Source organism: Bos mutus, chromosome 25 (genome assembly GCF_027580195.1).
Source record: "Bos mutus isolate GX-2022 chromosome 25, NWIPB_WYAK_1.1, whole genome shotgun sequence".
Lineage (NCBI taxonomy): Eukaryota > Metazoa > Chordata > Mammalia > Artiodactyla > Bovidae > Bos > Bos mutus.
Genome location: NC_091641.1, coordinates 13,898,643 through 13,925,445, shown reverse-complemented (window position 1 = coordinate 13,925,445; position 26,803 = coordinate 13,898,643). Strand labels below are relative to the sequence as shown.

The following is a 26,803-nucleotide window of genomic DNA, read 5'->3' as shown; positions in this document are numbered from 1 at the left end:
AATTAACATTTTGCTGTATTTACTTTTTCACATAATGTGTACATCTTTCTGTCCCTTTGGTCATCTTTCATCAAGCCATCTTATTTACCTGTGTTTTTTTTTATATATTTCAACTAAGTTGATCAGCTGTTTTTCTGAGCATCTTATGTTTTTTTTTTTCTGAATGTTGTAATCAAAGTGTCAGTAATACATTTTGTGCACATGTTTTCAGCTAACCCTTTTTCCTATTTCTAGAAATCTGAGACTGCCAATAATTGCTGTGAAATTGAGAACATTAAAAAAAAAGTCTAGTAAATAATGTTAAGCCTGAAAAATGTGCTCCTTTTCAATAGCTTTATAATCCAGAGACTTGTAATTTTTAAAGTCATCAAAAATAATTTCCAATACTGTTTTTTATATTCTAAATACATATTTATTCAGATTATATTGTTTTCAGAGTGGAGAGATCTACAGACCAAGTCATCAAGCCAGTCAATGTGGGAGCTCTATCAAAATGGGTTGGGAAGATACCTCCAGATGTTTTACAAGACATGGCAGTGATTGCACCCATGCTTGCCAAACTTGGATATGACCCATATGCCAATCCACCTAACTATGGAAAACCTGATCCCAAAATCCTTGAAAACACCAGAAGGGTAAGTGAGAACTTCCAAGTGAATTGAGAAAACTGGGTATGGAATTTGGGTCCGGGAAAGTTTTTTGTTTTATTTCTTGCTTTTTTTATGATCAGAAAATTTTTTTAAATTAGAAAAATCCTATTTGTAAAATGCTTCATCGTCAGAAATCTTCCACTGCATTTTAAGGATAACTATGGCTCTTTCCAGGGACTGTGGGGACAATTCTTCAATCTCTTTCTTCCCATATTTCTAAGAATAGTGCTTATGTTGAAGAGATTTATCCTATTAGCTGATTATCATAAACTAGTCTAAACACCAGAATTGTTAGTGACCTCACTTCTAGTTTCTTTTTACTCTGAATCTAATGGCTGCTTTACTTTGGTTAGATGAGGCATGATTTCTTGGTATTTGAAAACTAAGCATTGACTACATGAGAAGAAGAATTATAAATAGGTACAATAAACTACCCTCTGACTGAGAGAAAGTTGCTAGTAAAGTATGACTACAACTATATCTTTTAATAAGTTATGCTCACATCTCTATAATCTTATTTGAGAAAAGCTCAAAACTCAAAAAATCTGAATATATACCTTACCTGAATAATCTATCTCAAATCAGATCTTAATGTATTCTTTTTTTTTTATTGTGGTAAAATTCAAATAACAAAATTTACCATTTTAACAATTTATAAGTATACAATTCAGTACATTTGCATTGTTGTATGGCTGTCACCACCATCCATCTCAAAGACTTTTTTCATCTTTCAAATTTGAAACAACGTACTCATTACACATTCCCCCTTCTTCCAGCCCCTGGCAACCACAATTCTACTTTCAATCTCTAGATTTAGTCTTTTTTGAAACTACAGTTTAAATAAGACAAACATGTTAGCATAAGTCACTGATAGGCTATTTGATTTTCAAGATTAAAATTTCTTTTTCTGGTATTCTCTTTTTATGCAGTGTTCTCCCCTCCCCACAATCTTATATCATCTCTTTATTCTGTCCTTCTTTTGATACTTTTAATTGACTAACTTATATTTCATGAGGCTGATTTCCATGTGGATTTTTTACTCTTAGATATTACTTTTGTTTTCTTTTTTCAAGTCATTAGTGGCTATTTGGAATGAGCTGTTTTCTTATAAACCATCATATAAGGAGGCAGATTTTTTTGTTTTAAAATTATCTTTATCCTTTTAATATTTTTCATATATATAAGGATTATTATAAAATTATAAGCTCGGCTTATAAAACTTATAAAATTAAAAAGATAGGAAAAAATTCACCTGTAATGTTACCACCCAGACAAATACCATTGTTAGTATTTTGATGAATTTTCCTTTCTTCTGTACATGTTAAACAAAGGTAAGATTGCATAACCTTTAATCTTACTTTTGCACACACAAAATCTTATATCCCACCCTTTCCACTTAATATTCATGAGCATTTTCTCATTGTGCACATGTTTTTTAACATAGTTTTTCATGGTTGTATAAATAACATTATATGAACCACTTTAAATCCTTTTGAAACACAGTAATAAGTGAATGAATGAATGAAAAGTGAATGAATGAATGAGGTTTCCCTAGTATATGTTATATATTCATTTCACTGTTTTTCTTTTGTTGTTTATCATTTTCTCTTCGGCAAACAGTGCTACAATGAACATCTTTGCACATACTGTATTTTAATGGGTTCTCTTTTTAAAGGTTAGAATAATGAAAGTGGAATTAAACTATGTCAGAGTATCTAAAATTTTAAGGTGCATGATATATGTTGATAAAGTTTTTTTAATCTTTTGAACTATCAGCATAATATAGGTGATTTTATTTTAGATTTTTGCTAATTTTAATAGGTTTCATTGATTAATATAATCAAACATTTCCAATTATTAGCTACATACATATATTCTTTTATGAAACTATTTCCTAAGTTTAAAAAAAGTTTTATGTGTGTTAAAGTTTTGTCAATTATGTTCTGCTAAAGACAGTACACAGTCCAGCATCCATTATCATAGTCCCTTTTAATCTCTTGGTAATTGGTAATTCATAGCTTTTGCTTTTGTACATACTAAAATGGTTTTTATAAACCAAGGTACATGTATAAATGATATTTAGAGGTTTCCCAAGCAGTAGACATTATAGTTTTCCTACATGTGAGTTGGCTGGTTAGACTGTTCTTGGCTTGCTTAAGTGGTTAAGTAGGGAAGAATGCTGTGGTTTGAATCCTTGTGACTAGAGAGTTTGTTTCATACACATTTGTGGCTTTTGAAGAGTTTCAAAGTATACACTGGAAAAAACCTCCCTCCCCAACCCCATCTATCTCTAAAGTTAACAAGTAATTTTGGGAATAAAAAGATAAAGTATGAACCAAAGTTGCATTTTTGAGCTTTTTGTGATAAAGCATACAAGCCGACATCCTTGTTTCCTGGAATTTTCCAAAGCTATATATTTTCAAGGCTTTTTCCTGTAAAAGCTCAGATGCTAATATATCGAGCATTGATGATCGTGAAGTTTCATAAGGTAATGCTTAAAAATTGTTCTTCTCTTGTCAGCTGTGACATGAGATTGACTCCAGAGAAAGAAGATGGCTGGGGAGATTATGCCTTTTATTTATGGGATGGGAGTAGGGGGAAAATTCACGTTTTGACTGGGAATATAGAATTCAAAGTTCTAGGCCTAAAAATTGTTTTTCATGCAACTTTGTATAGTCTTGAAGTATTGGTGTCTGAGTCAGTGTGTTTTGGAGACATGTTGCTCAATTTTGAGTAGAAAATCATGTGCTTCATGGCTTCTCTGACTCAGATGGTAAACTGGAAATGAAATGCTAACATATTCCATGTCCTTTCCCATCACTGAGGTCTCTAATCCCCAAATTGTAGCACATTTCAGTAAATAGCGCCCTCTAGGTTACATTCCAGCAGTCTCCCTCCCCAGATTACATTCTAGCAATCTCCTTGCCTGTGGGTTTTTAATCTTTTTGGATTTATAGACCTTGAGATCTGATAAAACTATGGGTCCCTGTCTGAGAAATAAGACAACATATATATAGAGAGAATTGTATTCTGTAATTTTAATGGATTCATAGATGCCTCTAAAGCCCATCAGATTAAGAACTTCTGTTTTATAGTCTCCTTGAAAAGCTCATTCACTCGTGTAACTTTGATTACAATCTATTTGCTGATTATCATAAATCTGTATCTCCTAGGGTCTCTTTCTTGAGCCCCAAGCTCATTTTTTTTTTTCAGCTTTCTGTATCTCTCCACCTGGTTGTTCACAAGGACTTCAAACTCAATGTCCAAAATGAATTTATTGTCCATACCTGTTCCCTGATAGAAGCTCAACAGATTATTCTCTAAACTGAGCACGAATATAGACTAGGGGCGAGATTAGGCTGTGTTTATCTATATTTGCACTGTCTATGAGCCAGGGAGCAGAGTCCTCAGGACACATGGGTCAAGCCCCAAACAGAGCAGTAACAGACCTGGTTACTAAACCTGAAGAGGGAGCTGAAAAGCAAATCCAAGTGTGAATGGAATATCCAGTTGAAGACCAGATTAGATAGTACTAAGGAAGAACAAATAGTCAAATAGAAAAGCACGTATCAGTGTATAGAACCCACAGAGCAAACAAAAAGGAACTTGAATATTAGTTAGGTGGGAGAGGGAGTTGGTTTATATTCCTGAACTACACAGTAAGGGCACCCAAAGCTGGTGCTCAGTGACATCCTGGAGGGATAGGGTAGGGAAGGAAGTGGGTGGGGGCTTCAGGATGGAAGGGGCACATGTATACCTGTGGCCAGTTCATATTAATATATGGCAAATACCATCACGATATTGTAATTATCCTCTAATTAAAATAAAATTTTTTTAAAAGGACACACTGAAAAAAAAGAGAAGCTACAGCTGTTGGAATCAATGTTCTTGCATTAACGGGAGAGCCTGTACCGCACACCTGTGTTTTCAAAAACTTCTCTGTGTTTTCAAAAACTTCTCTGTGTTTTTCCTGTCTCCATCATAGCATTTCTGTTTGTCTAGTGATCAAAGGTAGTTAGGATTACCTAGCTTTGCAGATGACATGTAATTAATTAATCACCAAGCCCCCTTGATTATATATTTGAAATTATCTTGACTCAGCTCCTATTTTAGCTACCTTATTTATTTGAGTTTCTCTTCATTTTTCACATGAATTATGGTTTATTCTCCTTTGTGTATGTGAGTGTATTCATTCTTCTACATTTAAAAACATACTCAATGACAGTTACTTTTTTTAAAAGTTCAAATCTGAATGTATCTGAACATACTATTCCCTTGTGTACACCTTGAATAGCTCCACTAGTACTATAGGATAAAGCCCAGACTTCTTAGAATGGTACTTTTCAACCAAATCTTTGGAAATTTTTTGATGCACTTTTTATTGTTGGTTTCTAAGTTAATTCCATTACAATTAGAGAATACACTAGTGTGGTTTCAGTCCTTTGAAATATATTGAAAATTGCTTTATGGCCAGCATATGTTCTCACATGTCACTTGAGAGGATGTATATTCTGCAATTGTTGCAGAATTCTATAAATATTGATTAGGTCATATTGTTTCACAGTGTTGCTCAGATCTTCTAATTCTTATTGCTTTTGGGGGGGTCTAATTTTATCAGTTTTGGATAAAGATGTGAATTTTTTCTTTTATTTCTATCAATTTTGCTTCATGTGTTTTGAATCTGTATCATTAGGAGCATACCTTTTTATATATTTGTAAGTAGTTAGCTCTCATTATGAAGTGTGTCTCATCATCTCTGATGTTTCTCTCTGGAAATCTCCTTCGTCTCATGTAAGCGTAGCCATTTCATTGTTTTTATGCAACCATGTTGAAAATGTCATTATTTCTCCTTCATTATATGAGAATATTTTGCTTGGTGTAGAGTTCTAGATTGACAGGTTTTTTAGTTTTGTTTGCTTGTTTGTTTTACTTTCAGCACCCAGAATATGTTATTTTATTGCTTGTCATTGTTTTTATGGGAAGTCAACTAAAATTCTTATGAATGTGATAGCTTTTTTTGTTTGTTTGTTTTTTGGTTTTGAGTACTAAAGTTCAGCAGTTCTGTACTTCTCTGACACATTGTTCACTTGATAGAATTTGTTGTTGTTTAGTTGCTAAGCTGTGTCCAACTCTTTTTGATGGTATAGACTGTAGCCTGCCAGGCTCCTCTGTCCATGGATTTCCCAGGCAAGAATACTGGAGTGGGTCACCATTTGCTTCTACAGGGGATGTTTCCAACCCAGGGACTGAATCCACATCTCTTGCATTGGCAGGCAGATTCTTTACCGCTGGGCCATCAGGGAAGCCCTATTTTTTGTTTTTGACTGCTATAAGATTTTTCTCTTCAGTTTTTGCCAGTTTGACTAAAAAGTGCCAGATTCACTGATCCTCTTTTTGCCGTCTCTCGCTTCAGGTTTAATTTGCTTTTAATTAACTTACGTTTGAATTCATTGATCCTTTCTTCTTCTGTGTCCAACCTGCTATTAATCCCATCCAACAACTTCATTTCAGATAATTTATTTTTCAGAACTAGAATTTCTGTTTCTTTGCTGGAATCCTCCATCTCTTCACTCATTCTGTTCATCTTCTCCTCTGAATTCTTTTAACATTTTTATAATTATTTTAAAGTTCTTATACATGGGTCTTTCTTTTGGCTCTTTTTCTTAATTATGAATTATGCTTATTTACTTCTTTGCATGTTTTAGAGTTTGTTTCATACTGGACCTTTTTTATAAAAGAAGTAACCTAGATAATATTTTTCCTTTATTTTTCCCAGATGGGGCATATTCTTTCCTCTCTCAGGCAGCTGGGGTATTTGGCTGATCATTCACATTTCATTGAGTCAGACTGAGCTGGATCTGAGCAGCAGTTTTAGTCCATTTACTTCTAGATTTAAATGAAATTATGGAGATTTGACCTTTAGCCCAACCCGCAGTTTCCTGTGTTCTGAGGATGAAAGGCTGATTTCTTTGGCTTTTTAAAAATAGCAGCTGGCAGGGAGTGGGTTGAAGCTTAAATTAATTTGTTTCACCTCTGGATTGCAGCTGCAGCAGGGCCCTGGAATCTAAGGACCACACAAGTTTGGGAGATCTCTCTCCTTTCTCTGCTTCCTCTGCTGCTTACTCAGCAGAAGTCCCTTGGGTTATAGTTATTAGACCAAGAGATTTATTTTTGCATCTGGGCCTCTTCTAGATTGAATTCATCATACCAGTTCACACTGCCACTTAAAGTTCAGCTTCTTTTTGTCTTATCAGCAAAATCTTTCACCTCTGGTAGGCCTGCTTTTCTGCCTACCTATATGCAGATTAGCAATTGATTCAAGATAGAAAGAGACTCTTCGCTCACCTTTGAAGAACTCATCCTTCTCTGGAAGTCATCTAGACTTCATTGCTTCTTTGCATCCACTGCTCTTTGATGGCTTTAAAGAAAAGTTTATCCGATGTTTTCTTATCGTTTCAATGAGATCTTCTGTTTCATAACCATAATGGAAATCCTTAAAACAGCATTAAGATTCTTCGTCTGCTGCATTCAGTCTTACTTTTCAACCTCATCTCTCTTTATCCTTCTAGTCACACCACACTACCTGCCTTTCGTTCTCTTGGCACATTTTTATAACAACCCTGTACCTTTGCACTTGCTCTTCTTGCCTTGATTAACTTGCTTCTCTTCTTCATTTTACAACTTTGTCCTTTAAGACTCAGCTCACATGACGCCTCTTATGTGCCACAGATTCTTCTGCTATTCTTCGTGCCTACCTTTGCTCTTGCAGTTATAGTATCATTTATATTATTTACTACTTCTTTTATACTAAGGATTTTTTAGAAGCATGGACCACATATACACTTGTATCTTGAGCACTTGAGAGTTAGTAGGTGTTCAATAAAATGATTGTTATTAGCAAAAATAAACCTTAGACAGAGGAAGAAGAATATTTCTTTGACCAAAAATACTGTGTCCTAATATGAAGTTCTTGTAGGCAACATTTGAAGTCATAGCCCAAACAATCTGGAAATTAACACACTTCTGAATAATTAATGAGCCAAAGAAAAAAAAATCATAAGAAATATTAGAAAATATTTTAAACTGAATGACAGAGAAGATACAACATATCAAAATTTGTGTTGATAATTGTTTTATAGTCCTGCATCTGTTCTATCTCAGGGAATGTACAATGTGCACGTGATAAGAATGTGTATTTTGCATGTGTTGAATGTAGTGTCCTTTAAGTATCAATTAGAAATTAAATCAAGGTTGTTGATAGTGTTATTCAGAGCCTGTATGACATTACAGTTTCATTCATACTGATCATTGTGCCTGCAGAACCTCCAGAAAGAAATAGTAATGCACTGTTGTGTATGCATTGTTATATTTCTTGTGATCTGTGATCAATGATATTTGATGTTACTGTTGTGATTGTTTTGGGAACCTCAAGCCATGCCCATTTAAGACAGTGAACTTAATTGACAAATGTTCTGCGTGTCCTGATTGCTTTACTGATTGGTGATTCCCCCATCTCTCTCCCTGTCCTTGGGCCTCACTATTTCCTGAGACATAGCAATATTGAAATTAGGCCAATTTATAACCCTACAATGGCCTCTAAGTGTTAAGTGAAAGAAAAAGTTATATACCTCTTACCTTACATCAGAGTTGGAGATGATTAAGCTTGGTGAAGAGAGTATGTAGAAAGCTGAGACAGACCAAAAGCCAGACTTCATGCACCTTCAGTTAGCCAAGTTGTGAATGCAAAGGGAAAGCTCTTGAAGGAAATTAAAAGTGCTCCTCCAGTGAACACACAAATGTTAAGAAAGCAAACAGCCCAGGTCTCCCACATTGCAGGTGGATTCTTTACCAGCTGAGCTACAAGGGAAGCCCAAAATATTCCTTTCCAAATATTACTTCTCACTGACAATGTACTTGGTCACCCAAGAGATCTGATGGGAATGAACAATGAGATTGTTTTTTTTTTTTTTCATGCCTGCTAACACAGCATTCATTCTGAAGCCCATGGGTCAAGGAATAATTTTGACTTTCAAGTCTTATTTAAGAAATACCTTTATAATACTGTATCTTAGATAGAAAGCAATTCCTCTGATGGAGCTGAGCTAAGGAAATTAAAAACCTCCTAGAAAGGATTCACCATTCTAGATGCTGTTAAGAACATTCATGATTCATGGGAAGAGATCAAAATATCAACATTAACAGGAGTTTAGAAGAAGTTGATTCCAGCTGTCATAGATGACTTGAAGGGGTTCAAGACTTCAGTGGAAGAAGTAACTGCAGATGTGGTGGAAACAGCAAGAGAACTAGAATTAGAAATAGAACCTGAGGATGTGACTGAATTGTGGTAACCTCATGATAAAACTTTAATTCATGAGGAGGTGCTTCTTCTGGATGAGCAAGAAAAGTGGTTTCTTGAGATAGAATCTACTACTGGTGAAGATGCTATGAAGATTGTTGAAATGAAAACAAAGGATTTAGAATATCATATAAATTTAGTAGATAAAGCAGCAGTAGAGTTTGAGAGGATTGATTCCAGTTTTGAAAGAAGTTCTACTCTGTGGGTAAAGTGCTATCAAACAGTATTGTATGCTGCAGACAAATCGTTCATGAAAGGAAGAGTCAGTGCAGCAGACTTCATTGTTGTCTTATTCTTAAAAATTGCCATAGCCACCTAACCTACAGCCACCACCACCCTGATGGTCAGCAGTCATTAGCATTGAGGCAAGACCCTCTACCAGCAAAATGATTATGATTCACTGGATAGTGTCAACATAACTTTTATAGGCACTGGGACACCAAAAAAATCTGTGTGACTAGCTTTGTTGCAATATTTGCTTCATTGTAGTTGTCTAGAACCAAACTCACAGTATCTGCAAGGTGTGCCTGTATTATTTCCTGTTGTTGTTGAATCAATGTAGTGACACTGATAGATATTCAACATTGCTTTTTTCAAATGTTCATTTTTGGGACTTGAAATCTTGAATAAGTATCAGTGGGCTTCATGTGAATTCTTTATATATTTTTCACTTAATACATTTTGCATTTCAACAAGTGACTGCTGCTGTTTTGTCACTAAGTCATGTCCAACTCTTTGCGATGCCATGGTCTGTAGCCCGCCAGGCTCCTCTGTTTGTGGGATTTCCCAGGCAAGAATACCAAAGTAGGTTGCCATTTCCTTCTCCAGGGGATTTGGGATTGAAAATGCGGCTTGTGTTGCGTCTCCTCCATCTCAGGTGGATTCTTTACGACTGAGTGACACGTTCTCCTAAATAGTGATTTGACAGACACGCGGGCATACAAAGACCTCATCTTGTAGGGAAAGCCTATTGACCGTGTTTTATCACTGAATGAAGACTGTGCAGACTACTGCCAGTTCCTTTCTATTTTTCCACTACTTTTCAACCCAGAGATGCTGCTGCTCTTCAAGGAGACAGTAGGAGTACTCAGAAGCCCTGTGCCTGCGCCTCCAAATTATTTCTTCCTCCTTTTTCCTTCTTTCCACGGATAACTTCTATCCTAAATTCTGCCATCATGGATTTAATTTTGCTTGCTTTTAAATTTCATATAAATGAAATCATACAGTTTATTTTGAAGAAAGGAAAAAAGCAATCTCAGACACCATAGAACTGATCTGACACAACCTCTAGCCCATGGTTGATTAGAAACTGACTTTTTGTGCTCACCACTAAAATATGATGGTCTTCACCTGGGTACCAATGATCTCACAGAACCCCAACACAAGACAGGAGTCCTCTTTAACCACGATGAACTGAGAAAAGACAAGACCACTTTGTAGTAACAATGAAATACCAAATACCCACCTCTTGCTTCTTAACCAAAAACAGCTTTATTCTCACTTCTATTGTTCCTTTCTTTTAGATAAGATTTATTAAGATACCCATTTAGAGAATAATCACTGCTTGCTGGCAGCCCCCAGTCCAGAGAAAAACCCTGTTTCCTTGGACTTTTCCCCAAATCACCTAACCAAAATCATGAGAGTCCTTCCTGATGCTCTTTTCCTGAGACATCCCACATTTCCATGGTGTGTGTGTTCCCTTGCTTAAAGGAATAATGAATTCAACATGTTCAACTACAGCTATATTCCTGGTAGTCTTTACCTGCAGGGTATTGACAGTATTCTTTTGTGTCTGGTTTCTGTCGTTTAACATTCGTGAGTTTCATGTTGTTGCATTTCACAGTAATTCATTTTTGTGATAAATAAATGTGATACTATAGTTGCACAACTATTTGGACATTTGAGTTGTTTATAGTTGTAGGGATGTTTTAATGTTGATATACAATATCCTTGTACATGTCTTTTAATGTTGATATACAGTATCCTTGTACATACAGTATCCTGGTACATGTCTTAACAAAAGTGCATACATGAGTATGCACTTCTGTTAAGAATATGCCTGAGAGTTACATTAGGATTTTCCAAGACAGTAGTCTTAAAATTCTTATGCTTCCAAGTGTAGCTGATTATAGCAAAAAGATGGAAAGTAAAACCTACAAAGGGAAAAGGCACATGGGGTAAAAACTCTGGAGGAAACCAGGTGCTGTCTTTCAAATGTCCCTCACAGTGGAGTCACATAGGGTTTGCTTCATTCCCCCGGCAACATGTGTGACAACACATGTGAATTGTTCCCAACCAGGGAGCTCACCAGAGCTTCTGAATCCAGGGTTTTTATTGGGGATTGGTCATGTAGGCATGTAGACCGCCCCCCCCGCCGCCCCGCCCCAGAGAAAAAACAGATGTTCACCATAAATAAATTACTAACATAAACTAGCTGCTCAAACTGGGACAGGCCAGCCCAAGGCCTCAGACATGCATTCCTATAGACAGAACACTCTAGGCTCAGATCCCTGGAGCCAGCAAAGAGCAGTCCTGAAAATAGGCCTTTCTTGGGAATGTGCAACATTTGAGCAAAATAACCCTGCTAAGTTAATCTTTTCCATCACAGAATGAATGAATGTATGGGTCAGAGGGCATTTGAATGTGCAAATTTAGGAGATAATACTAAGTGACTATATTCTCTCACTAGCAGGTATATGAGAATTTCAGTTGTTCTACATCGTCAATGTTAGAGTCAATCTTTTAAAATTTTAGTCTTTCTTATAGGAGCGTAGTGATGTTTTATTATGGTTAAAATGAGTATTCCTTAATAACTAAAGAGAGCAAACCCTGTTTCCTGCTATTTGCCACTGAACTATGTTATGAAATGCTTTTTCAAGTCTCTTATCCAATTTTCTACAAAATCATTTGCTTTTTCCTTAATGATGTTTAGAAATTCTCTTCGTATTTTGATGTGTGATGTTTTTATGTATCTCACATATATTCTCACACTTATCTGCTTTGCCTTTTCTCTCCGTTAAGGCTGTCTTTTTAAGAATAGAAATTCCTGGGACTTCCTGGTGGTCCAGTGATTTAGGCTGTTACCTAATAATGAACAGAGTTCCCTGTGCAATATTACAGAAGGTTAATTTTAAATATAGCAGTGTGTACATGTCAATCCCAAACTCCCTAACTATCCCTCCTCCCATAAACTTAAATTCATTCTATAAGTCTGTGAGTCTATTTCTGTTTTGTAAGCAAGTTCATTTGTAACATTTCTTTTTCTATTCTGCTTATACATGGTATCATACGATATTTCTCTTTCTCTGACTTATTTCACTCAGTATGACAATCTCTCGGTCCATCCATGTTGCTGCAGGTGGCATTATTTCATTCTTTTTCATGGTTGATTCTTGAATTCATTTATTTCCAAAAATAGAATTGAATAGAATTGAAAAGTAGAATTGAATAGAATGAGTTAACAGTATTCTATAACATAATGTCATATCTAGCCCTCAAGGTTCAGTAGGTTCCAATCAGGGAGGGCCCAATGAAGTTGCTTCTTCTGCTTCTCTGCTTAATCTGTACTGTAAATTGGCCTCAGAAACTATTTTCGGTCCATCATCTGTAAAAATGGAGACCATTAGGAAGGAATCTCTTCATTCATTTCTTTTTTTGTCCAACAGTCCATTCATCCCTGCATCCAGGATATACAGATAATTAAGGATCTGTCCCTCTCCTTAAGAAGTATGCTGAAAATAGATGTGTAACTAACTGTAGTTCAACATGATAACTGCCATAAATTTAAGGCATTTGGGATGCTATGTGAACACAGAACTGGCTCTACTGGATTGTCATGTTTAAAGGATAAGTTAAAAGTTCCTAGTTTGAGAAAAGAAGGAAAAAGCACCCCAGTGAAAGGAAATTGATAAAATTATTATTGACTGTACCTGTGTGTATTAACTGTCCTTCAGTGTTACTGAAAATTATGTTCAACACTTTTACCTTTGAATAGAGATGTATTCATTCTTGCCTGGTAAGTATCCCATGGTAAACTGATACAGTTTCTTAATCATCCTGCATGTTAAACTTTTCTCCCCTGGAAATCAATCCCCTGATGCTAAGTTTGCTCTGTTTATACTGCTTTCTTATAGAGGTTCCTATGTCACATTTATTACACGTTCCCAATTCAATTTACGTTCCAATCCATCTTGTCCAGCCTCACCCAAAAGTCAATACACTTTTTCTTAAAAACCTTTTTGGAGGAGTAGATGATGCTTATGAACTGATGAATATATTTCTTCTTGATATAGGGAATGTACTAATAGCACTTGTCCATTGTTTGTAACACACGATTGTTGAATGCTGCAGAAACCCAGTCTGAGGTTTGCAAAGCTGCCAGAATACTTTTAAGACAAATGAGAATATGTAAACATGCATGTTATCAGCTGTTTCATGTTTGTATTTTAGCGATAGTAAGTCTCTAGTGGGCCAGAAGAGCCCAGTGGGATTCAAGATGTAAATTTCAAAATCTAGATTCCTTTCTGCATTATCATATCTGGCTGGAGTTGTGTTTTCTCTGCATGTGAAACTAACATTGTTTCTCGAGGGGAAATGCTTTTTATATTATTAAAAATAGTGAACTGCATAACAAAATAAATAGTGGGCCATGCATGGACCAATGGTGAAAGTTTGTCGTGAACTAAGAAGTAATCCAATTCTGTGCACTTGAGCGCTCTTGGAAAGAGGATGGAAAGAAGGAAGAAGGCAGAAAGGAGGAATAAATTAGATTTGAGCTTACAGTGAAATTTGAATTCATAACCAGAGGTTATAAGACTAATCTTTTAACCCTTGGAATGTGTGTGTATGTATACACATATGTGTATATACATGCACACACTTTGAAGAAAACAATGAGCAAAAGTAGCACTTTAAAATCTGCAGTGCATGTAGTATGGTCATTAGTATGTGTTTCTGGACGTTGTTTAAAATTTTCTTATTTTGAAAGAATGTTTTGAGTTAAGTCATTGTTCATCTTGAGTACCCAAGCCAGAAGAAACAGACTTTTGTGACCTAATCTCAGAAATAACATTCATCACTTTTGCCATATTCTAGTTGTTAGAATCTAGTCACTAGGTCCAACTCACACTTAAAGGAAGGGAATTACATAGGTCTTAAATACCAGACACAGGGATCATCAGGGAATGTGGCCACAAACACTTTTAGCATGAAAATAATTTAGAAATAGTTTCATATTCTCCATAAGATCAAGCCAGATTCAGAATTAGGCCTCATAACATGTCTGCCACCTTTTCCTGTAAATTGTAGACGCTTGACTGTCTGAGATCCTTGGGGAACCCATCATTCTAGAAAGTCAGGTTTCTGGGTAGATGTGTCTCGTTTAGGACCAAACCTTAATATTTTGATGTAGAATTCCTCTGCATTTTGATGATTTATTTCATTACCTTCTTAAGTAAATTATTGATCATAATTTGAATTTTTATTTCATCCAAAGGAAATTACTGTTTGTATTAGAAAATGCCCATCCTCTCTTTATATAGGATATAGAACTGTGGGTCCCTTTCTTAAAGAACTCAAGGCTTCCTATCTGCCTTTTACAATTTCTGTGTCTTCCTTTGTTTCATTTGTCACTTCTCAGTTATCAGTACTTGCCCATTACCTTCCTGTTTGCTGTATCTGATTGCTATAGGTTGAAACCGGATAACTTGTGATGGTTAAAAATGTGTATAAAGGAAAAGGGACCTAAAAGACTCGATTAAATAGAAGACTCAATCTTCAGTCTGCAGGTATGTTAATGACATCCATTTTAGCTCCATGGAGACTTCTGTTTACGTCTTAATTGTAAACTACTACTATAGGTGAGGCTGTGGTAGCAGGTGAAGTGGTACTGGGCATGGCTGGTCCGCTTCTAATTAATCTTGTAAGAAAATGGAAAGTGGCCTGAGGACAAATAACAAGAAGATGCATTGCTTACTTCAGTCAGTATTCAGAACCTCTTCTTTCTTGGGTTTTTGAAGCTTCACAGGCAGCTTAGATAAATTCTCTTCTCTTCTCTAGCTTTGTACTCCAGGTAATCCACAACTGAAGGGTTTGCTTATAACAGAGTTGGTGATACCTCACTCCACAAATTTGAATCTGACATTAGTCAGAGTCACTTGACTTCTAAATACCACTTTTTAAAATTTTCCTTCTCTGTCATTGGTGGCCTCTTCTCAGTCTTTGCTGGTTCTCCCTCTTCTCCTCGACCTCTTAATGTTGGAATACCCCCATGCTTCAGTGTTAAGCCCTCTGCTCCCTCTCTCTACCCTGAGCACCTAGGTCATCTCATCAGGTATCAAGTTTTAAATACCATCTATAAGTTGATGATTCTCAAATTTATATATCCCAGCACAGACCTCTTCCATGAATCCTAGATTTGTATTTCTGACTACGTGACATTTTCATGTATTGTCCAGTAGATGTCTCAAGCTTAACATTTCCAAATTAAACCCCTGAAAATCTGTTATATCCCAGAACCTTTCCCAGCTGAGTTGATGGCAACTTCATATTTCCAGTTGGTAGTTGCTTAAGCCAAAAACTTTGTCATCCTTGACTCCCTTCTGCTCTTTAACTTTCCACATCTAGTCTATTAGGATATCTAGATATAATTAGGGGGGAAAATCCACAAAGGTACTGCTTTGCACCACCTCCACCACCACCTCCCTGTCCTGTCTAGATTACTGCTGTTGCTCCAGACTCTGTCCTTTATCCTCTGCAGACTAACAGAGCAATTAAGATGACCCTTTTAAAATGGAAGTTCAATCATGGTACTTAGTAACTTGCCATTTTACTACAATGGACAAATTAATGTCTCTGTGCCTCACAGTTACTTCATCTGTAAAAAGAGAATAATACCTCCCTCAGAGGACTGTGGGATTAGATAAGGGGAAACATGAAACGCATGCTCAGCACCAACCTGATGCAGAGAAAATCAAATTTGCCTGCTGTTATTCTTTTTATTTCCAGTGCACCCTCTAAATCAGAAGCCTACTTTTGTCTCCTTGTTTTGCAGAGCTTGAGGTGGGAGGGTTCTCTAGGAACGTTTAGATTCTGTGTACCTAGCTCATTTCTGTCTAGTAAAATCCTCAGTTCATTAGTACCAGAGGATAGAATGTCCAGAAACACTATTCCTTTAGCCAGAGGAAATTCCATTTCTAACTTCGCTGTTTTTATAAGTGATTCTGTACTTGGTTTCCTGCACTAAATAGAAATTGCTTGGTCAATAGAAAGTTCCTAACTTCTGTCAGTACCATAGCTCCTAACTTTTGAAGCATTTTTTTCCCTAAAGGATAATGAGGAGACACAGTTTCCCACTTATTTGTTGATTGAGCCTTTTGTTTGATGTCTTATCCTGACCCCTTTTTGTTTTTTTTATTAAATTGCGATATCACATATTTAGGGTTTTGGTGTGTTTTTTTCCCCTTTCATATGAGCCTTACCTCTCTGAACATATTGATTCCTGGAAGACACTTATAATATTTAATATTCCCACTCATATTTTCTGTTATGTCTTGCTGGTTTTTACAACAAACCAAAAAGAGAAGGAAGAATTTAACAATAAGAATTTTCCGATAGTAATAAGATGCAGAGCGTAGTATAAAGGGAGAGTGCTGAGCTGGGGACTTCTGAGCCTCATTCTGCCACTGACTAGCCATTTGACGCTGTGGGCTTGTGTTGCACCTTCTACTTGAATTCTAGCAGAAGAGGCTGAGAGAAAGAAGACTCGGTTCCTGAGAGGATGTGAGGAATATAAAAAAAGTTTGTTAGGGACCAAACCCGCTAACAGTGGAAGGGGTACTGGAGCAAACATGCTGGTTTTGGTTCATAAAGGACCCAGGGTGCAGGACCTTAAGCCTGAGCAGCTTATGCCCAGGGCTTGGAGAGGGGGGCTTCGGACTCAGTTCTCTGAATAGAGGGAGAAGGAAAGACTTGAGAATCTGGTAAAAAGCAAAAACAAAAAGCCTATTCTGATAACTTGAGCCCCTGTTTTGATATAGTGTCTGCTTGCCCCACAGATAGTAGACAGAAGCACCGTGAAGTCAGTGTTACCATGATATAGACACTTACTATGTTAGAAGGCTGGAGCACTAATACAGTGTTATATGTCAGTTGTATCTCAGTAAAACTAGGGGGAAATGAACAGAACTGGAACAATCTCTGGACTCTGAGGCTGGGGTAAAGCAAATAGGATTCTTACATGTAGATTCTTTGGAGAGCAGTTAGACCAGCTCTCCGGTGACCTGGGACTGTTTGAAGATATGAAGGAGATGGAGGCAGCTTTTGAGACCCTCCTAGCAGCTGCACTGTTGTTACCCTGCACACCTACCTCAGTTTCCAGTGTGATGCATTGCTAAAGAAATATCAAGTCTCTTTGTGCTTTAATTTAGGCTTCCTAGGACTGTAGCAGAGACCCTAAAGAATAGACTAGGTTTTAGAAATTGCAGAGGAAGAGACAGGAAAAAAGTACATCCATTCTCTGAGTCTCAGAAGGCATACTGCTACTTTTAGAAGTGAAAGTCATCTTATACCCAAGTGAAATCCTTTAAGTTAGTAGGCTTTAGTATTCACCATTTAAAAGGTTGTTCTGTGCTCGGAGGTGCTACCCACTGACTCTTCTCAGTAACAATCCATAGTTTCTTTCTATAGTTTCTCAACAGTTATCAAAGCTCTTGCTGATGGAAACCTTCCTCATGAATAGTTCCCAATTTTTTGCCATTGTTGACAGTGTTGAAAGAGACATCTTTGTACTTAAATAAATTGTGTGTGTGTGAAAGAGCAAGCCTAGTAAATTCTTAAGCTACTGGCTTAATTTGTTTTTTTTTTTTTTTTTTGAAGTATAGTATATATACAGAAAAGTATACAAACCACAGCTCAGTAAATATTCACAAAATGCACACATGTTTATAATCACTACCCATATCAAGACAGAAAATCATCAGCACCCTACAAGCTTCTCTCATCCTTCTTCCCAAGCTCTGCCACCCCACTCTTCCCCACAGTAAACACTATCCTTATTTCTAACATCAGAGTTGCTTTGCCTGTTTTTGAGCTTTAAAGGTTTTAAATTGAGGAACTTGCCTGGTGGTCCAGTGGTTGAGAATCTGCCTTGCAATGTAGGGGACACGAGTTTGATCCCTGGTTGGGGAACTAAGATCCCACATGCCTTAGAGCAACTAAGCCTGCATGCCACAACTAGAGAATCCATGCCCCACAACTGAAAGATCCCGCATGATGCAGCTAAGACTCAGTGCAGCCAAATAAATAAATACTAAAAACTTTAATGGAGACACATGTTATATTATTTTTTGGAGATCTGGCTCTTTTCTCATCATTATGTATTGGGATTCATCTAGGTTGTTGGTATAGTATTAGTTCATTTCTAAAACTTCAGGATGGTATATCATTATATACATAAACACATTTATTTGTTCATTCTAACTGCACTGCTCTGCAGGGCCACCTTTGTCATAAACCATTTATCTGTAAATGAGGGTCTGTTTCTGGATTCTTCATTCTGTTTCATTAATATATGTGTCTGTCTTTGTGCCAAAACCTTACTGTCTTGATTATAGCTATATTTTTTGTATGTATGTGTTTTTTGTATGTTTTGTTGTTGTTCAGTTGCCAAGTTGTGTCTAACTCTTTGCAACCCCATGGACTGCAGCACACCAGGCTTCCCTGTCCTCCACTCTCTCCTGGAGTTTGCTCAAGTTCATGTCTGTTGAGTTGGTGATGCTATCTAACCAACTCATCCTCTGCCTCCCTCTTCTTTTGCCTTCAGTCTTTCCCAGCATCAGGGTCTTTTCCAGTGAGTCAACTCTTTGCATCAGGTGGCCAGTGTATTGGAGCTTCAGTTTCACCATTAGTCCTTCCACTGATTCAGAGCTGATTTCCTTTAGGATTGACTGGTTTGATCTCCTTGCAGTCCAAGGGACTCTCAAGAGTCTTCTCTAGTACCACAATTCAAAAACATCAATTCTTTAGCACTCAACCTTTTTATGGTACAACTCTCACATCCCTACATGACTACTAGAAAAACCATAGCTTTGACTGTGTCTTTCCTTTTTAATATGCTGTCTGGTTTGTCATAGCTTTCCTTCCAAGAAGCAAATGTCTTCTAATTTCATGGCTGCAGTCACCATCCTCAGTGATTTTGGAGCCCAAGAAAAGAAAAACTTTTACTGCTTCTACTTTTTCTACTTTCCCTGCTTCTTTTGTATGTTTAATGTAACTTAATTATAGCTGAAAATAATGTCTTAACTCCCTGGTGGCTCAGACAGTAAAGTGTCTGCCTACAGTGCAGGAGAACTGGGTTCAATCCCTTGGTTGGGAAGATCTGGAGAAGGAAATGGCAACCCACTCCAGTATTCTTGCCTGTAAAATCCCATGGATGGTGGAACCTGGTAGGCTACAGTCCATGGGGTCACAAAGAGTTGGACACGACCGAGCAACTTCACTTTCAATAATGTCTTAATATATTTTAGAATAAGTCCTTCCACCTTGTTCTTTTTAAGATTACCTTGATAATTTTTGACCCTATGCATTTCCACAAAACTTTTATAATCAGCTTGAAATTACCCCTCCTTCTTCCCCCAAAAAGCATGCTAGAGTTTTTATTGGAAATCCTGTGAGGAGAATGGACAGCTTTATTATATTGAATGTTACAATCCCTGAAAGTGATGTGCCTGTCTGGTCTTTGATTTCTGTCAATAATATTTTATGGTTTCCTATGTAAAGATCCTACACATCTTTTTAAAAACTATTCCCTAATTATTGCTGCTTTTAGAAACATAACTTTACATATTGAAAAGTGCAAGTTTTTAATTATAAGATTTCATGAGGTTAAAAGTATATATCATTTTAAGAACCACCTAGTATTCAAATTACTATGGGAATATTGGGTACATTAAGAAAAGTAAAGCTGGAGATTTCAGAAGGAAATCAGGAGGAACCTGTTCCTAAATTATGTGAATTCTTTGTTGGATGCTGGAGAGAAATGGCCAAGGGCTTACTTTCTCAGCTATTAATACAATAATTGGAACTTGGAATATTAGGATTCTTTTCTTTCTTCTTCAGAGACTCTAAGCCTTCTCCCAGGCAGCCCATATTTGGGAGCACCTAGGGAAGAGTAGAGCAGGTGGGGTCAGAGTGAATAGAAATTTCACTCAGTCCTCAACTCTGGCTGCTCTTGAACTGACAGACTTCCTTCCTATTCCCAAACTCACCAAGAATGAAGCAGTGAACCCACCCACCATCAGGCAATGCAAGCTTCCCAAAGCGATGATGACAGTGAATATTTCCTTAAACTTATACTTGGCTTTTATTTTTTTTCCTAGGTCTATAAAGGAGAATTTCAGCTTCCTGAATTTCTTAAAGAAAAACCTCAGGTACTGTATCTGCTTCCTCCTCTTGGTGTAATAATAAATGGGCTCTTGCATTGAAGTCATCCTCTCAATGAGATAATGATATATGCTGGGGGTAGAAAGACTGGCTCCTGGTAATTGTTGACAATCACTTAACATAGTCTCAATTTCAGAGGGCTCAGTGTCTTCTAAAGCTAGGGAAATAATTCATTGATAACTAAAATCTGATTGCTTGAGGTCACTCACAAACCACACAGCATCCCATAAATAAGGAACCTGCCTTGGTGAGTCTGCTCCAGGCTTCTGATACCTTACTTGAAATAATAATGTACAGCCACCCTTTGTTCGTATTACATGTACATCATTGCCTTTTAGTTTTCCTCATTTGGAGCCTGGAAGACTTATGAATACATGTTACACACAGCCATTGGCCTTCAGCTACCAAGTTCACCAAGCTGGGAATGGGTGATGTGAGTTTGAAGCTTATAACTTTAGTTTTTAAAAAAAATTAAAGCAGATCCAGAGATCTGCTTGTCATGTTACACCATCACTCACTTGGATTCCAATATTGTTTCTTGAGTTGAAGAGGAATAGGTGATGTTATAACCAACAGATGTAGAGTAGCCCAGAGTGTCCTGCAAGAGTGTATCTCCTGCCATCCCTGTGTAGTCATAGGAAGAAGTCAGTGACTATTGCCTGAGCCAAGAGAAAACGTCCCTGTCCAGCATGGTGATAATGCATGTCACTTCCAGGTTGCTGCTAACAGCAGTTAGCTTGTTAATAGGAAATGAGGACCCAGCACTGAATTCAGTCGCTAAAAGTGTTCCAGATCTGGGTTGTTGAGAGGAACCTCACAGACTGTATGAAGTCGTATTGCCTGAAGCAAGACTAGAGTAAACAGGCTTTTCTCTAAGAGTAGCTGTATCTCAACCAAGGTTAAAAACTCTGTCTTCTCAGATCCTTGTCTTAAAACAACCATTAATAATTGATACATATTACTTGAGTATTTTAAACTACTTTCATGGTATATGCTATGCTAAGTTGCTTCAGTCATGTCTGACTCTGTGTGACCCCATAGACAGCAGCCCACCAGGCTCCGCCGTCCCTGGGATTCTCCAGGCAAGAATAGTGGAGTGGGTTGCCATTTCCTTCTCCAATGCATGAAAGAGAAAAGTGAAAATGAAGTTGCTCAGTCGTGTCCGACTCTTAGCAACCCCATGGACTACAGCCTACCAGGCTCATCTGTCCATGGATTTTCCAGGCAAGAGTACTGGAGTGGGGTGCCATTGCCTTCTCTGATGGTATATGCTTATTAACAAATATTTAATTATAATCCATCCATCCATTCATTTAATTTATTCAACAACTGTCTACTGAATTACTTTTATGTGTGAGAAATTGGAATGTGTCCTCAAGAGTCAGAGGGAAAAGAGAATTCTCAAGGGGACTCCTGGTCTATCCAAAGACTTTGATCAACTTTTGCAACAAGAGGGCACAGGGGCCCTGAGCCTTGGCTGGGCAAGATGCACCAGAAACCTGGATGAATTCATGAACAAGTGGTCACTTACAGGCTATGGCAGCTGGAGCCAGAGAATAATCCAAGAGGCAGTCTTAAAGAAATGTCCAATCCAAACTTAAAGAAATGTCCAATCCAAAGGCTGTTTTGTGTAATAAATCTGAAGGAGTCAAGAAAGGGACTTTGAGACTGAAATTAATGGGACAGCCCTGATTCACAGCATACATAAAAATCCTTTCCAGGTTGATTATAGAACTCAATGTGAAAGGCAAAATAATAAAGTGTTTAGGAGGCAATAGAGAATATCTTTATGACCTTAAGAGGGAAAGATTTCTTAAACATTATAAAAACTACTAATCATTAATTTTAAAATGGATAAGTTGGACTACATTAAAATTGAGAATGTTTACTTATTAGAAAGCATCATATAAAAAAGTACACCTTAAGTAGAAGAAAATTTTGAAACAAAAGATTCATCAGTATAGAGAATTTCTGTAATAAATAAGGAAAAGATAACAAAAAATAGAGTAAAAGGCTTAATACAGGCACTTCAAGCCCCCTGTTCAGGTTAGTTTCATTTAATGCATCACATAGGTACTTAGAAAAGAGCCTATAAAAGGCTTTGATTTAACTCCTAATAAAGAGAAAACTGAAGTCCACAGAACCCTCACGTTTGATCTTTAGTTAGAATTCTCATAGAACTCAAGAAAGCACTGTACTTAAGATTACAGTTTTGGGAATTCCCTGGCATTCCAGTGGTTAGGACTCAACGATTCCACTGCCAGGGACCCGGGTTCGATCCCTGGTCTGGGAACTAAGATTACACAAGCCTTGCAGTGTGGAAAAACAACAACAACAACAAAAAAAAGATTATAGTTTTACTATAAAGGAAACAAGTCAAGACCAACCAAATGAAGAAACACATAAGACAAGGTCTGGGAAAGTCTCAGACTCAGAGCTTCTGTGCCCTTCTCCGAGGTAGGCAGGTATGTCTCCCTCAGAGCACATCCATGTGTTCACCAACCAGGGTGCTCCACTGAACTTCAGCGTCCAGAGTTTTTATTGAAGTCTAATTACATAGGCATGATTGACTCACTGTCGTAGAATTGAACTCAATCCCCAAAGTCCCCTACCCAGAAGCTGGGCTGGGTCAGGGACCCAGCCCTCAAATCACAGGTTGGTCTTCCTTGTGATCAGCCCTCATACTGAGTCATCTTATCTCTCAGCAGACACTCAGGTATAATCTAAGGGGCTCATAAATAACAAAGACATTCATGTTACCTGGAAAATTCCCAGGGTTTAGTCTCCCTACTAAGAACCAGAGACAAAAGCCAATCTTCTTTACTGTCAGCAGTAGCAGACAGAATTCATTAGGAAGTCTAATCAGAGCCTGCAAGCTACATCTGATATTTCAACAAGAGCAGTCATTTCTCATGCTGACTGACTTTAAAACATCTTTTGCTTCCTTCCACAGTCTGAGCAGGTGGAGTAGCAGAGCCAGGAACCTCTTACATACATGAGGTGAGGTTGGGGACACGGCTGGCCTGGACCTTTGGGTTTCATTCTCATAGGAGGCAGCGCGGTGGGGTGGGGAGCACAGCTCTGGAGTCCGTTCACCTGGATTAGAATCTTGGCTGTGTTTGGCATTGAGCAGACTACTTAACTTCTGTGTGTCTTAGTTTCTTCATCTGTAAAGTGAGGACAATGTAAATAAGAGATTGGTAGAATGAACCATAGTAATGTCTGCCAGAAGCCTGACATGCAGTGAGCACTCAGCTTTAGTTGTTATTTTCAGTATGAGGAGGGGTGTTAAAGGGTAAAATATTTTAGCTGAAGAAACACCCTCAACCACCTGTTTTCTGATAAGGAAACTGATCCTAGAGAGACCAGATTATCGGTCAAGGTCACATCACAGGTCGGAAGAACCCAGTGGTAATGAGCACCGTCTTCTGACGTCCAGCCAGGGATTCTTTCGCCACCCATGCTGCTTCCTCTGTGTGCGGCATGTGCCAACATTTTTGCACTAATACTTTTGGGAGTTTCTTGGTTGGTTTTTCAAGTCTGCCCTTGCTGATGTTAATGCATTATGGTGTTGTATGTTTATAAGCCATGTTGTCTTGTGGTTAAGGGCTACAGTGTGGGGCAGGCCTTCTTGGCCTCCTTTCTATCCGAGTGATCATCAGGTACATGTCTTGGATTCCAGTGGCAAAGCTGGTTCTGAACCTAGACCTCCTGACATGGCTGTTCAGACCTCACACCACTCTCCAGATTTTAAGATTCCATTTTGGTCTGAATAATGTGGTTATGTCGTAGACCAGGGGTCCCCAGCCTCTGGGATCTAATGCCTGATGATCTGAGATGGGGCTGATGCAATAATAATAGAAATGAGGTGCACAGGAAATGTAATGTGCTTGAATCATCTCCAAACTATCCCCCATCCCTGGTCCATTGATAAATTATCTTCCATGAAACCAGTCCCTTGTTTGCTTGTTGAGGTCCCTGGTGCCAAAAAGGTTGGGGACCATTACAACCATTTGGAGCTTGAAAAGCTTTCATTAAAATCTGATTTTTGTCATAGTTTTGTTTGCTGTTCTGTTTTTACTTTATATAATAGCCATGTATTGACTGTGTGCTCCATACCAGGCATGAAATACCAAGCATCACATATATATAGTATATAAATAATATATGATAAATGATATCTTTAAGATCTATGAATTATTCATATATATATATGCACACACATATATATGAATGATTTCATTCAAGTCTGGCAAGTAGGTGGTATTTTTTATGTTCTACTGATGAGAAAACTGAGATTGAAAATTCAGTCTGAATAAGAAACTTTTATGATGTGCTGTGTATTAATAGATTACAGATAGAAAAAAGTGAATACTGCTATACCATGTCAAAATTACCAATGATAGTGAATTTATACTATTCATAGGTTTTAGGATATATGATTGTCTTTTGCTGAGGAGCAAAATGTATAGACTTAAACTCAGTGGGCATACAGGTATAACAGCATTTATCAGGTCTTCTGTAATTTTATTTATTCAAAATATTTTCAAAAGTATAGATGAGAGACTTCTCTGGTGGTCCAGTGGCTAAGACTCCATGCTCCCAACACAGGGGGCCCAGGTTCAATCCCTGGTCAGGGAACTAGATCCCACATGCCGCCACTGAGTTCGAAAGTTCAAATGCTACAACTAAAGATCCCACATGCGACAACTAAGACGCAGTGCAGCCAAAAAAAAAAAAAAAAAAGTATAGATGAATTCCTTCCTGGAAACATTCATACAGGGATGCATTATCTACCAGCTGTTTTACAGGTCAGATGACTCCAGCTTTGAGTTACCACTACAGCAGCAATGCATCCTGTTTGCTTGTCGAGGCCTGTAGTGGCCCTCATGCAATGAGAGAAGAACTCAGGAGAAGCTAGGAAGACACCAAGGTATCTCAAGACAAATCATAGTCTTTCATCTTGTCTTTGGGATCCCTTTGGTGTATGAACAGCAGTCAGTGTATCTCCTAAAGTTTGCTTTAAAGAACCTCAGTATCCACCTTTTGATATTAAACAGTCAGCATTCGACCCCTGGACATTTGACATCCCTGTCAAATGCCGCCAGAGTTGCTTCAGTTGCAGACGACAGTTTCAGTCATTTGGAAGTGGGCAGGAGCAGCCCTTGCTTTGGCTTCCATCCTTTTGTTTTGCATATCAAAGCTCCTGGCAGGCAGCTAAAAGCATCCCAAACTGAGGGAGAATGGCCTCTCCAGTAGTCCTTCTGAAGCAGCTGTTCTCAGTGGTCCATCCCCCTGCTTGTCTCCCCTGCTGTGCTGGGCTCACAGCTGGAAAGGAAGTGGTGTCGTGCAGGGAAGAACAAAGTGAGATTAGAGTACACACCTCTAATGCATTCTGTTTGTCTGCCCTAGGGAAGACTGCTGCCTTTTTGGCCACAGAGAAGTTTCTAGGACTGGCTGTCCCCTGCTGAGATGAGTGGAGTGTATGTAGCATGCCTACATCTCCTGCTTATTTGCCGGTCTCCTTCCCCCGAGAGGGTGGGATGTCAGCACACGTTAGGACCCTCCTGAGTGACCTGCTTCCCATGTACAGCGCTCTCGATCCTAATTACATGCACAGCCCTGCAGAGAAGGAACCCAGCTGGGATGTGTGCTTTCTGTTAAAACTGCTCTGGCCCTCATCTTTTCTTACCAGAGTCCAAACTTTGTTTTCAAGGGGAAGGTTTAAAAATGGGATCCTGTAAGCAAAATTGGGCAGTTTCATCTTGGACTAGGTTGTCTGTACATGTTCTAATGTTTTGTAGAACACTCGTACCTGTTGAAATGTTTGATGTGGATAATGTTAAATGTCTTAATTATTTAAATAATTCATTGTATTGTTTCTGAGAAGTTGAATTACCACATACATTTACAACTTGATGACTTTTGTATTTTATTTTTCAAAATAAAAGCTTTAAATGTGAAGCACTTTGCTAGTTTACATTTTTTCATTGCCGTGATTTTAGAGAAGCAATAAGACGTATCAGATGATGATCTAATAAACCAAAGTTTCTTCAGTTGCTGTATTTCAGATATTCTGAGTGGAGTTTTTGCTGTAATTTATTTCAGAGAGACCCACTACCATCCTTTTGTCTCAGAATCCTGTTCTTTTGTTTCCTTCTCAATTGTCTGGTCTCCATAAAGTCTAATTTCAGAGAGACTTCCCCTGATGCCCTTTCTGCCAACCTCATTCACAATATCATCTTATCACACTTTGCAGTTTTTAATGTTTCTTGACTTCTTAAATTGTCTCTTACATTAGATGGTAAGATCCTAGAAGGCAGAGATGTGTCTTTTTGTGTCCATTTTTGTACCCCTG

General features: G+C 37.8%; 1 protein-coding gene across 1 annotated transcript in view; it reads left to right on the top strand.

Annotated features, from left to right (window-relative positions):
- The window catches only part of TPST1 (tyrosylprotein sulfotransferase 1), a 106,304-nt gene extending 79,895 nt beyond the window's left edge, over positions 1-26,409 (top strand). The window contains exons 3-6 of the mRNA XM_070362383.1: positions 437-635; positions 20,382-20,432; positions 23,399-23,445; positions 25,858-26,409. Coding sequence (XP_070218484.1) covers positions 437-635; positions 20,382-20,432; positions 23,399-23,416 — 268 coding nt within the window. The 3' untranslated portion in view covers positions 23,417-23,445; positions 25,858-26,409. The remainder of the gene's footprint in view (positions 1-436; positions 636-20,381; positions 20,433-23,398; positions 23,446-25,857) is intronic.
- Positions 26,410-26,803: the final 394 nt, after the last annotated feature.